The 14,014-nt window shown below is 39.4% G+C and overlaps 1 protein-coding gene across 2 annotated transcripts in view; it reads left to right on the plus strand.

Annotated features, from left to right (window-relative positions):
- The window catches only part of LOC124161545, a 164,616-nt gene that overhangs the window by 48,335 nt on the left and 102,267 nt on the right, over positions 1-14,014 (plus strand). The window contains exon 1 of one of the 2 annotated variants that reach the window (XM_046537918.1): positions 6,394-6,842. The exons of the other annotated variant lie outside the window; for it this stretch is intronic. Coding sequence (XP_046393874.1) covers positions 6,828-6,842 — 15 coding nt within the window. The 5' untranslated portion in view covers positions 6,394-6,827. Of the gene's footprint in view, positions 1-6,393; positions 6,843-14,014 lie in introns of those variants that run through there. 2 annotated transcript variants of the gene reach the window in all.

Genomic DNA, 14,014 nt, shown 5'->3' on the forward strand with positions numbered 1-14,014 from the left:
GTTTGGGAAACGATATTTACCCCGCCGCCATCAATTTAAGCGGCGAAATTTTTGAGTCCACTAAGGATCATAATTTGCAGAGTTCCACGTTGATTTGATTTTGCTCCATGCATTCACGGCATTAATTGTTTCATAAGGTTTACCACGGTGGCTAGATATCACTCTCGGCTCATAACACTGCTTTAATTTCATATTAATTACCATTAAATTAAAATGGACTAAACATCTGGTACCGTTGAAGCTCGGTGAAATTGGGATTGGAAAATAAAGAGTATATTGAGTGGTGAGCCGAAAGGTCTCTGCGTGGGTTGGTAAGTGGTTCGATTCCCGGTCAAGAGTAATTGTTTCTTATGGCTATTAATCTGCATTTCACCGCTGTTTACGCGGCATACTTGAAATAAATCACACTTGCTTCAAATTTTTTTCGCGTCTAAAGAGTAGATATAACAAAAAATTGGCTATTATTTTGATATGCTTGATTCACAAAAGTCTTATTAAATAAGTCGTTCATTTCCTAAAATCTGGAATATGTACTCATCTTAGAAACGGCTCACAAACGGCTATTTAAGCCTATCTTTTGCTATACTCTTGAGATGGTTCCTGACGTAAAACTAGATTGGTTCATTGAAGACAGACAGCGGCTTACGACAACAAAAAAGCTGGCTGTAGAGTTTGCGAAATACTCAGCTAAAAATGGAATAGTTTGTATGGAATCGAAATCCTAATTTAAGGCTTTTATAGATTAATCTTTTATATTCAACTGGAGCCTTTCCAATTTCCAACTGACGAGGCTTATTTTTTTTTTGCATCTTTTCATATATCGAAATCTTTTCGGAGAATTAAGGATAGCTTTTTTTAAGGAGAAGACCAAAGAGAATATGGAGGAACTATGTCGATAATGATAGGAGGGAGAAGGGTTTAGCTGAAAGGGATACCCATGATCGAGTCCTTGTAGGCCACAAGTTAACCAGGAACGGCGATGCATAACGGAAATAGCTGCGGAGAAAGAAGGAGAAACGACAGATTTTTTAACTTGAAATGCACTGAGTAGTATTTTACCCTTCACTGACTATTTTTTCATTTCAAGAGTAATTCAGAGATTTGAAAAATTCGCTGGATACAAATATTGACAGGATATATATTTACGTGGCAATTTTCGATTTCCTTAGCTCTAACAGAGTGGCGAAGCCGATGGCCGAGACATAAATACGAAAGTGTTCGCGATCGTCACCTCATTTGTCTTCTCGCCGCCGAACGAAGAGGAGATGGCATCTTGGGCACCCGACACCCAATGGAGGCGGCTTGCGACTTGCACTCCACACGCGGCCAACGATCGCGTGACGACACTCGTGTGGTGCCCGGCTGGCGTAATGTTCCACCGCTCCCCCAAGACGAAAGTGACTCTGTAAGGGCTAACATATCATCTGAACGATCCATTTCTCATCTGGAATTAAGATTTATAAGAGTAATTTAAAAGGATAAAAACATGCTCGTTTAAGTCGTGGGATGATTGATAACATGGTGTGGCGAAAAACGTAACATATTGATAAGTTTTTAAAATCCAGCAAGAATCAAAGATCCATCTTAACAGCTCATTATCATGCTTTGGTAACATAACATTTTCATTGATTCCACTCCTGATTTTTCTGCTGCTATCATCGTCAATGCCTCACTGCTATAAAGAAGCATTCTTCACTCAACGAATTTTTGTGCGAAATACCATATTCCTAGAACAAGGGCGTATGTTTTTGGTCAGTCATTTACGCGTAAGCAGAAAAATAAGTTCAATCCATAAAATTCAGGAGTACATACAGATAAGTGGCGCCGACTCCATGAGGCCTGAGGGGGCCCAAGCCCCCTCAAAAATTCGTTATGGGGGGAGGAATTTATGTGTCAGGCTTGTCGATTTTCCCCAGAGTGTCCAGTTATCGAGAGTCGAGTTTTCAGGGTTCTAATGTTGAACATATGACTCTTCTAAAGTGCTTTTTAAAAACTTTCAATCTCACTATCTATAAAATTTCCTGGGGTAAGACCCCCACTATGGCCCCCCAATATTTTTTATAACTCGGTGACCCTTATACAGATTATTTATTTACGTAAACTTTAGGCTAACCTCGAATACCGACTTGGCACTTCATCACTTATTTTCTCGCTGTTACATAAAAAGAGTCGAGAAGAACCAAAGTGAGCCAAAGGTCTTTGGAAAGCCCTCCACAAAAAAGAGGTTTCGGGACCTCCAAATTGGCTTCATTCCTAATCACTACACTTGGCTCCATGTTTCTCTCTCCAGGCTATGTGTGGCACTCAATGAACACGAACATACACGCTGGTCACCCCAACCTCCACACTACATTCTAACTATTAATTATTCATTATCTGCAAAATAATGACATGGACACTATGGCGAACAAAGCCATAAACCTAAATTGTGCTCCTGATTATGCAAGGACTAAAAAATAAACATAGGTACTCTGAGTGAACCAAAAGAGGAGATATTGGAAAAATGGTTTTATCTTCCCTTTTACTCTGCTTTTAAATATTATAAAAGTGTAAAATAATGTAATGTTATTCTTTCGCGGGGAATTATTTGTGTGAAGTCTCCTTGGAATCTCCACCGATTCAGTTCGTTGTATATCATCGGCGTTAAACTGTTAAGCTAACTGCTGTAAAAGTGTATCATTTATTCCTTCACCCTGATAACAGTGGACGAGTCGTTCGTTGAAACGTTGGTGAATCAGCGATTTTCACAACAATTTAAACAAGTGGAAACGCCGAGATCATTTAAGGTGGGTAAATTATTGTTCGAGCAGAATCTTTTTGCTAAATCGGTGAACTCAGCTATATTTAATAAGGGACTACTACAATTGACCATGTGATGCAACCACATGAAACATATATTTTCAAAAGGATTTTAATATTAAATTTCTATTCGTGAAATATCTATGATACGTCAGAGGTCATAACTGGACTAGCTATTGCAATTTTAGGTTGTTATAATGGCTAATACATCTACATAATACGCCGCAAGGCGCCTAAAAGGCGTGTGGGAGGGGGTGTTAGGACACCAGCCGTTTACGCATAAAAATTAAGTGCTCTGACGAAGTTGGGACTAGCGTTTATTAAAGTCCTTTATGGTTCGAAGGATAAAGGAATTCCCATATCTATCCGTTCGGCAAAGCATCTCTCTTAATTTATCGCTTCTTTCGGACCTGGAAATATAGTGTGGGTCTAATATTATGTTCTCCGTGTCGCTCTGAAAGATATCCATTCTCAACTGCTCAAGCAATCTAAGCCTAGCGCGCAGCCTCCGAGTCTCAAATATAGAATAATAATTATGGTACACATCTCCATATTCCACTGCGGCAACAGGCATCAAATGGGACCAACTTCCCGACGGCAACATGAACCATTGTTCTTATAGACATATATCCCGTGGACGGGAGTCTGATTTAGACGTTACCTTCTAGTGAATGATAGAACATTTGCCCTCGATAAAGTTCCCCCTAGATCTGGGTACGATGTCTTCGACGTCCGCCAAACCCACGCATTTCTATCTTCTTCTTTTACTTCTTTAGTCACATTTCAAAATGCGCGTCGTCGCGCGATTTGCCTCTAACTGCTAACAATGAACAAAGCATCACACGGCTTTACGTGCATAAGGCTAGAAGCCGTTAAGGGTCGAGGGCTACTTGCAAAATTTAGATAGCTTGAGCACATAAGAGCAGATAAACTTTTTAATTTTAGACTAGAATAAAAAATTAAGTGGCAGAGATGAGAATGGTGAGATGGATGATGGGAAAAACAAGAAGAGATAAGATTAGGAACACGAAATAAGGGAGATGGCAAGAGTGGTCGAGATCTCAATGAATGCAATAAAGAAGGGTCCAATGGTTCGGTCATATTTTAAGAAGATATGAGGCTTGTGTGGGGAGCAGAATCGAAATTTGCAGTGAGAAGGGAAGAGAGCCACGGGAAGATCAAAGAAAAGACGGTGGGATTGTGTTGAGAATGATTTGAGAATATATTTTTCCGAAAGCTAGGTTTAGGAATACGTTTTTCCCCCGAACAATAACGGAATTCAATAGGTATTAGATATAGGTATAGGTAGGTATAGGTATAATAATAGGTAATAGGTATAGGTATTATCCACGTCACCTTACCAACGCACATTTTAATATTTTAGAACACGCAGGTTTACGCTTGGTGAGATAACTATGGCCATGCATCGCTGCCATAAAGAAACATACTTCACTTACTAAATGTTTTTAAGCAAAATATCCTACCTTCCTGCGACCACGGCGGATATTTTTCGTTAGTAATTTTCTCGTAAGCAGAAAAATAAGTTCAACCCATTAAATTAAGGAGTCAATACAGACTGTTTACTTACGCCAACTTCAGATTAACCGCGAATAAGGACTTGGCAAATATACTCTGATTTTCTCACGGTAACTTTCGAGAGGAATCAAAGTGAGCCACGATATTTACTACCTCTGCCATTGAGATGACTGGCAGCATATATAGCGATTTGATTGTTGGATTATTCTTGTTATTGGATTGTTGGATCATTCTTCTATAGCGTTGAGGTGTTTCTCCCTCTCCCCTTCCTTCCGCACCTTTCCTCTCCCAGCGGCGTCATCGGGCTCCTATCGCGGCGGCGCCTCTTTCCTTTTTGCCTCCTCTCCTCCCCCTCCTCGGGTGATCGGGCGTATAAGTCTCTGTCTTGGTTCCCGGCCCCGATGTGTTGTATCCTCGAAGGGCTCCCCTTGAGCCCTCATTCTCTTTGGCAGCATAGTAAGCCAATGGAGATAAAGGTATCTTCCTAGAACCATATTCGAAAACGACCCTATGCTTCGTGGAAGTAATATTACCGTGCCCGAATCGTCGCTCGGATCGAAATATGTAATGCGCAAGGAAAAGTTCCTTTTTCTTTTTTCTAGCACTCTGTCGGAGACTTTTCCTTTCGATCGGTGAGTCGTTCGCTCAAAGGCCGTCGCCGGTGGCGCGCATTTCCGCCAAGGGTTTCGCCGAACCCTTCCGCTTCTTCTGCGTCCTCTTTCTCATCGCTCGTGGCGCCGCCGCGGTCGCATTCCTAAGCTGCCCCAAGGCAGACCAAGTTCACCCCCACCACCCACCTGACAATAAAATAATTTTAAGCGCATCAGTCTGTGATGCGCGAGTAGTGATTCGCTTGTGTTAACAGAAGCTTAAAAATTAAACGTTTAGAAAATGATTAGAAGTATTTCTATAAAAATTGCACACTAATGTTAATTATACGGTAAATAATTTCTATTTTTTTAAACTTTTTTATTATATCTTACAATTATTTATTCATTTTCATCTTTTTTGTCTCAAGCCCCAATTATTGAATTGTAAACACCTACCCCTAAATTGCAAACGAAACACATATATAACATAGAAACATTTGATTGTATACACCAAGAATTGCTCCGTGCGCGTGACTGCGAACAAAGTTTCATGCAGAGCGTTGGAAAACCATTGATTGAATAGATAGATACCTAATGCCGACTCAACATATAGAATTCGCCCTACGCTCACGGACGATATGAAACAGATTTACATTTTAAGGCGAGGATCTAGTTAACATTTTTCCTTTGGCCACATGTAAACACCATTTAGGGCAGAAAACTTGCTCTACGTTAGGGGCAAGCTACCAATGCTCAGACTCACTACGTTCGGTATGGCACAAGGTTCGTACCCCCCTGCCACTTAGGGTGGCTAAATAATAAAAAATATTAGGGTTAATTTTCACTGTACAAATTATTTCTCAACCATTTGCAAAACAAGCGCAAAAGAAGCCAGAAAAAAAGGAAGGGAGAGGGTTGGAAAAACAGAAAAAAAAGAAAGAGTGAGACGAAGAAACGAAGAGTTCGTCGAGAACGCATTTTTCGTGCGCGGAGATTGTTACGGAATCCCGTCACACAGTCCGCTGAGTCGGGAGCGAGGATGGGGAGGGTGGGGGGGGGGGCGTGTGGACACGGATCACGCGTGAATCCGCGAGAGGGGGCTTTGGCGTGGCGTGCTGCTCTCCGTGACGATCACGCATTCCGCGCACGGACCGTGCGGGCAGAGGCCCCCGTTGGGGGGGGGGGGGTATTATGCAGAGGTAGGTTGGGGAGAGAGGTGGTCGGGAAGAAGGCTGTAAGGGGTCGCTTCGAATGGTCCACTTTGAACGCGCGAAAAGGTTTTCCCCACCGCCGAGCGCCGTGCCAAGAAGAAGAATGGCCGTGCCATCGTGCCACGGGAGAAGAGAGGGCGTGGGGGAGGCGAGACAATTGTGGGGCGGGGAGGGAATGATGGAATGGGGCGACGATATGTCAGAGAGAGAGAAAGAGAGAGAGGGAGAAATGATACAAGGGACGACACATTCGAGCGATCTTATTATTAGCGCGCGGAGTTCGGCTCGTGTTGGTCCTCTTCATTGTCTTCTTAACTCCGCCCAAGCCACGAAGGAAAGTGTCACCGAGCCGAAGCCAAGGGGATCCGCGGACAATTTGAGACTGGTGCTTAGAGCTCTCTTGGACGAAAAACTGTGCTCTGCCCATACAAAACTAACTACTCCGTGAAAAAAAAACAAAGCTCTTTAGTGTACTTTCAGGAGAAGAGACTTTAATTTGAGGAAATACATCGCGAACGTCCAATAAAATCCTCATGAGGAACAGTTGAAAGTCGTATTTATATTAAATACGCAACGTTTTACAGCGGGAAATAAGGGTAATCGGCAGAGAAAGGTGCAGGTCTGTGGAGAATCGACAGGAAGGACGGATTCCCTACGAAGAGAAAGCATACTCAGCTGAAACTACTCTACAATGTGGTCCGAAATGGTGAGTGAAAACTCAAAATACTATTGACCTTCTCCAATCGGTTCTACTGTTGTTTTCCGGGACTCGTAGTAGGCAACGTAAGGGTTTACTTGTACACGTGATGTAAAAACGCAGGCAGTAGCATGCAAAATATGCGATCTTCAAGGCAGTCTCAAGCGAGTGGACGTGTGCATGCATGACTTAGCCGCAAGAGGCCACCGCTCGTGTCATACCGCCTCATTGTCTCGTCTTACAATTAGTCATCGTCTGAGTAAGGAAAGCTGGTGCACTAACTACCAGGATGCATTGTCCGCTGTCGGCGCGGAAAGAGTATATACATTTTAAAAATATCGAGTTTAGATTGTCAGTTTTGGTGGTCTGAAAAGACATTCATAGCCAAAGTTTCGTAATTAATGCATTCCATCTTGATGGCTAGATAGAAAGAATCGTGTGTGGATACGACAGCTACATTTCATAGCTTATTTCACGAAATCTATGCCCTTTTATTAGGAATTATCACCTTGGAATTTTATTTTGAGGGTACATCATTACTGGTACTTGATATTTGGTTGAATCCTCCAACAACTACAGCAAGTGGAGTAAATATAATAATAATACTAAAAAACATTAACATGATGTCTATTGAAACCACCAAAAGAGACCAGAGTCAGCAAGTACAACATGAAAACAACGGTGATGGTATACACATAATAATAAGTATTCCCGGAAAATATTTATTTAAAAACACTTGGATGCATGAATTGTGAGATGATGCATCAAAGTGAAATTTAACAAACTTGGATTTAAATCATTATTCTAAACTATTATAATTTATTTCATTTGATAACGAGGTGGTATACCATAGTATGGGTCATATAATTCGCCAAATGGATTTAAAGCCAGCTAAAATATAAATGAAAAGCCTGATTTTTTAACTGAATTATTCAACTAAATAAATGATACATCAAGACTCTGTGGTTACATTTCATTCAGTGCGTTGCAAAGTTATAACCAAGCAACATCGATATACAAATGTCTCAATGCGCGCAATCTATGAATTTGAAAACCATAATTTAATTCGTTTCACCCAATGTTTTCATTTCAAAAATAAAGGTAACTAGTTAGATACGTAAAGTATCTATGGAAACACAAGCAACGCCGTAAACTAACGAGGGAAGGAAACCTTTTGGTGAATCCCCCAATTACCCAAATTTTTCATCTAAAATGAAAAAAAACATCATCCCAAAAGGGAAAGACCCATATTGTCTTCAAAGTGAGCTCTACTCTTGCTTTCCATAAGCGTCACCTAAAACAAAAATAATTTAACGACGCAACAAGTTGTGGATTCATTATTTATTTTCTACGAAAAAGCTGGAATCCAATACGGCCGCAACAGAATTATTCGCCTTTAAGGCCAGTTTACATTTAAACAATTAGCGATGAATTGTTCATATGGAGCACTAAGCGAGAAATTCCAGTGTACGCACGTCAATGGTAGCGTTTACGGAAAATATTACGGTGAAATTATGTATTATGGACGAACCAAGCGGAATCAGCTTCAAAATTAACCAGACATTGGCTCGATTTTGAATGAACTGGAAATTAATGTGAAATTTTGGAACGCGCACCGCCGTAGTCTTTTTTTCATTCACTTTGCAAACGTGTTTTGTAAATCCTAACCTTCATTCGCGGATGAAGACACCACGGGATGAAAAATAACGTGGATGTTATTGGGGGATCGGGGTGAAGTAGCGATTAGAGTGTTGCCTTTCTACCCCGTGGGCTCGGGTTCAAATAAGGATAATAGGGTAGTTTCCTTCATCAAAGAAAACGAAATGCATTGATTGCTATTCGTTACCCACCGTTAGTGTATTCATTATACACAAATTATTTGGTTTTAGAAATCCCAGTTTAGACGAATGGCAATGGTCAATTTTAACCGCATTTGAAAAAGGCCAGATTGGCGCCCATGCGATTCCACTCCACGTGACGTCACAGGGACCTAGTTTCTACACGAGTAGATAGGAGTTTTACATCGTCTGTGATTACCAATGCATAAATGAGGCACAGAGCTCAGGGAAACATGTCTTAATAATCACCTATTAAAACTGGCTAAGGTCGGATAGTTTTCTTCGTTTGATAAGGTATTAATAAACCTTTTTTAAGCCAAGCGCTACCATCCAGCAAGGTACTCAGCTACCCCCTAGCAGCCTGCGACGTATCACCGTTAAGCCTCGCCTCAAGGTCACCTCACCGGGCGGGAGGGGGAACCAGAAATACGACGTACGGAGATATTTCCCGGCATTCATACTTAAGCGTCGCGTTTTCCGGCGCTTGAAAATTTTCACTTTTCATATAATCGCGAAAAATAGATATCGTCATTTAAAAATCTAAAAGTGTGAAATTCGTACTTCAGGAGTAATAGTCTTTCTATATAGGCAGTAAAAAATAATAGGAAACCACCCTATTGAAACAGCAGTAGTATTATTCCACACTTTTTTTTAATCCTTCTCGACCAGTTTCAATGGCCGCATTAGTTTCAATGACCTCTTCATGGCGCTAATGACCTCCACTGTCGGTCACCTCTTCCAGATACCATAGCATAGTATCGAGAAGTGAACTCGGGAAAAGAAACTGATGCGGCTAAGATACATTTCAACTCAAATTCAACATTTTGCGTGCGAATTTTTGCTGCTATAGTTCACTACACGTGATTTCCAGTCCTCTCCGTTTTTTCTATGAACACCCCGAAGATGTGACGCTATTTTTTTCGTTTTAATTCCTACTTATATTCATTGATATTTTTTCCCAGCAACCGGTCCTAACGCAGCACCTGTCAGCTGAATGTTTCCCCAGCATCTCCCAGTCCTTGAACTCTTCGCTAGTGTCTATCATTCAGATCATGTTATCCGTTGCAACGAGTTCCAACCAAGGACGTTGAGTGCCGGTGCGAATGAGTAACGCGAAGAAGAGCGCCCGGATGAGCCGGATCTTAGCTACGGAGGGATGGGGGAGTGAAGGTGACTTCAGCACCCAAGATTTGAGGCACCTTCACTCACATAATTTATACCGATGATTCAGGCATAATAGAGTGGAAGCTAGACTTTGACTATAATTGCACTTATCCACAATTATTCACTAGAATCCTCCGCCTATTGCTCAAATATATAAAATGCATTTAATTAATAATAATTTTAATTATAGCCACCAGAGTTTTCTTCACCACATAGTTTCAGTGACGCAACATACGTCAGCAACAGATAATTGTTGCTGTTGAGGTTAAGGCCAAGTTTCTTTACACATTACCAGCAAATTCTCTTAACAGTGTGTAACATTATGCAAGGAACTAAATCTTAAAATAAATACGTTTTATGAAAAGCTTAATAGAGTATCTTAAGCACGTCTCATTAAGATGTGCACGCGATATGTTTAATGAATATTAGACCGCTTTTCGCGTTTCGCTCCTCCGTGGAAAGATGAACGGAAAAGTATCTATTTAATTTTGGAGAATTCCACAGAGACAGAGACAAAACTCGTCACCATTACAATAAACAATATATCAACTAAACCTTTACTTTCCAATTAATTAAAGTTTAAATGACAGAACACATGTCAATATTTCGATTTTATTAAGGATGGTTCAGCTAATTCACCGTTATAGGAGCCAAAAATTAAGGCATTCAAAAATACTTTTAAGCTACCTGGATGATAGTATTATCAGAAATGTTACATATAACCACACAGCAACGCAAAACAACACTCGTAAATCTTACCGTATCTATCGTAAATCTATTTGGCTTTGGAGAATTCCACGGAAACAGAGACAAAACTCGTCACTATTAAAATAACTAAACCTCTATTTCCCAATTCATTAAAGTTTAAAAACACATATCAAGATTTCGATTTAATTAAGGAAGGTACTTACAACTAGTTCACCGTTATAGGATTCAAAAATTAAGGCATTGAAAAATACTTTTAAGCTACCTGAATGAGTATAATCAGAAATGTTACATCTAATCACATAGTAACGCAAAACAACACTCGTAAATCTTACCGTAAACTCGTACCGTACACGAAAACCCGTATTATTTCTATCGAAAATTAATTTACATTTCTGAAAGAATGCGCGTTGGGAACGCGTGATACAATTTTTGAAAGCTTTTTGTGTACATATTCCAGGTGTTGAATAGATGACACCATTGCTACTTGCACACTCGTCGACCTCGCACCTACTCCTGAACACATTAACCGTTATTTGGAATTAATTGGTACAAAGAATACGTCAGGCAATTATTTAAACATTGGCGCATTTCAGGTGAATGTGAGATGCCACACCGAATAAAACCTTGTACCGCACACACGCGCTAATCATCCGTCTATAATTCATTGGCATTGCTCTCCATATAGGATAGTTTCCTTCAAAATTAAATTAAATATAAAATCATTTCCAAGAGGAAAACAGCGATCAGAGACGGTAAATAAAAAAATTTGAACACACATGATGCTGGTGCCAATTGATTTCGTTATCCAGCAATAAATCTAATACTGAAAAATATATAAATCGGGAAAAATAATATGTATATGAATAACTGTGTGGCACAAAGAAAACGAGGAAAAAGAAAGTATTATTTCGATATGATATCATTTAAAGGTGAATAAATGCGTTGAAATTTTAAGAAAACCGGACACCTTTCATAGATTAAGACGATGAAGGGAGGGGGATGCCAGTATCATCCCCCGTCATCGACTGAAGTTCTCATTATTCACGAGAATCAACTGATAAAACACTGGCCATCCGCTGATCCTTTAGCACCACCGACTGTAAAACTCAAAGATGCTTCACATTTCATAACGTCACTAGAAATATAACGTGGTTGTCTTCTGCCAAGGTAATTATTTTAAAATGCATAAAAAACTTCAAAACCATCCATTTCGAGATCAATGCTAGTAGTTGAATAGGGTAATTTCCTTCATCAAAGAAAACGAAAGGCATTATTGCGATTCGTTACCTACCATTAGTGTATTCATAATATAAAAATTATTTGGTTTTAGAAATCCCAGTTTAGACGAATGGCAATGGTCAATTTTAACCCCATTTGAAAAAGGCCAGATTGGCGCCCATGCGATGCCACTCCACGTGACGTCACAGGGACCTAGTTTCTATACGAGTCGTCAGGAATTTTACACTGTCTGTGATTACCAATGCATGCATGAGGCACAGAGCTCAGGGAAACACCTCTTAATTATCACCTATAGATACTGCCTATGGTCGGAAAGTTTCCTTCGTTTGATAGGGTATTAATAATCCTTAATTAAGCCAAGCGCTACCTGCTAGCAGCCAGCATCGTATCAGCGCTCAAAGCCTCGCCTCAAGGTCACCTCACTTTGCGACAGCGAGAACCGGAATGACGTCACACGGGGTTTTCCCAGCATTCATACTTAGCCGTCGCGTTTTCGTGCGCTTGAAAATTTTCACTTTTCATTTAGTCGCTAAAAATAGATATCGTCATTGAAAAATCTAAAAGCGTGAAATACGTACTCCTGGAGTAATAATCTTTCGATTTAGACAGTAAAAAAGTAATAGGAATCCACCTTATTTGTACAGATGCTTGCTACGTGAGGACAGGCTTCGGGACATGGGACGTATGCGACTTGTCATGGCCAAATTCTGCCATGATATCTTCTATAATGCTGGCTATCTTCAGGAGAAGGGCCTAGAAATAACTGAAGAGCTTAGATAAACTGCTATTTCACAAGCTTTTCCTAAAATTGCTTGGTCTCTTTGTCTGTTTCATCGACGGAATCTTGTATTTGATATTCAACCCACTTCCGACTGTCGGATCGGTTTTACATTTTGCATTCTTCCTTGCTACTGATGACAATATAATGCACAATAATCAGAATTTTGAAATTTTCTTCCATTGTGCTCTACTCAATAGGCTAAATTTCCAATGGAAAAATAAATTTAAATTTGCTCGACATATGGCGTTTTGTGGCAAAAATTTCTTTAACAGTTCTGGTTTAATCTATTACATGCTTCACCACATAAAAGTAGGAAATAAAAATGAAAATAAAAGGATCAAAAAATTACTTTTTCAAAAAACAGTAGAAAATGCACAAAAAAAGTAAAAAAAGGTTTGCATCACTTGGAGAATAAAGCTTGGGTGCTGATTAGATTTAGATATTAATATTGTGTTCCCCACGTCACTCACCTCTCAGACTCTTCTAAACATCTTTATAATAAACCTAATTAGCACCCCCACGCTTTATTCTCCTACCGATGAAAAGCTTATTTTTACTTATAGTCCATTTTTAATTTTTTAAAGCATGTTTTCCAATATTTTTTATTTTACTTTAAATCACTTAAAACACGGATATAAATATGCTTCTTACGAAAAAGGATAAATAAAAATAGTTTATTTAAATTACCTAATGATTCGTATTTGTAAAAATTTACAATTACTTGGTAAAAATTTAATAAATCTAGATGGCAAAAATTCAATAGCAACCTCGTCATCACGGCTTCGAATATTGGAAGGGGAAGAGTTAATTAACTTCGTATTATGTCCCATCACTTAAAATTGCGAACCGATATCAAGGTAAATCGAAAACAGTGGGTTTTACAATGAAACTCTAAGACATAACGATATGCTGTAAATTTTACACTTGGATCATATTTATTTTATGAACAAGAGGATGTTATTGAACCAAATTCATATCAAATTAATAGCTGGAGTACTCATTATTGATCGAAATAATTACAATTTAGGCATTCTGTATTATCCTTCTTACACATTGACTTAATTATTAACAGATATCGCGGAATATTATAAATATCAAATGGGTAAAGATCATAACTGTATATCAAGTAACTGGGTGCGGAAACTTCCCCATGCATCTTAATTAATAATGATGTTTCTTGGAGCGATCCAGGCAAACGTTAGGATCAAACGTGCAACTATCTTAATAGCGGCAATGCGAGTAAAAGTAACTCGTCGATTTCGATTTTTTAAGTGTAATTACTGGGAATTGCCACCATGTTTATATCAGAGACATCAGCAGGCTGGCATTTCTTCGCGTATTAAAAAATAAAATCCTCCTTTACTAAAATCATCGCCAGAAAATTGCAACATCTATAGAAAAAATTAGATTTAAATATCAATCTTATAATTAAAAAATCAGAAGTGAGAAAT

This window comes from Ischnura elegans, chromosome 6, assembly GCF_921293095.1.
Source record: "Ischnura elegans chromosome 6, ioIscEleg1.1, whole genome shotgun sequence".
NCBI classification, from domain to species: Eukaryota; Metazoa; Arthropoda; class Insecta; order Odonata; family Coenagrionidae; genus Ischnura; species Ischnura elegans.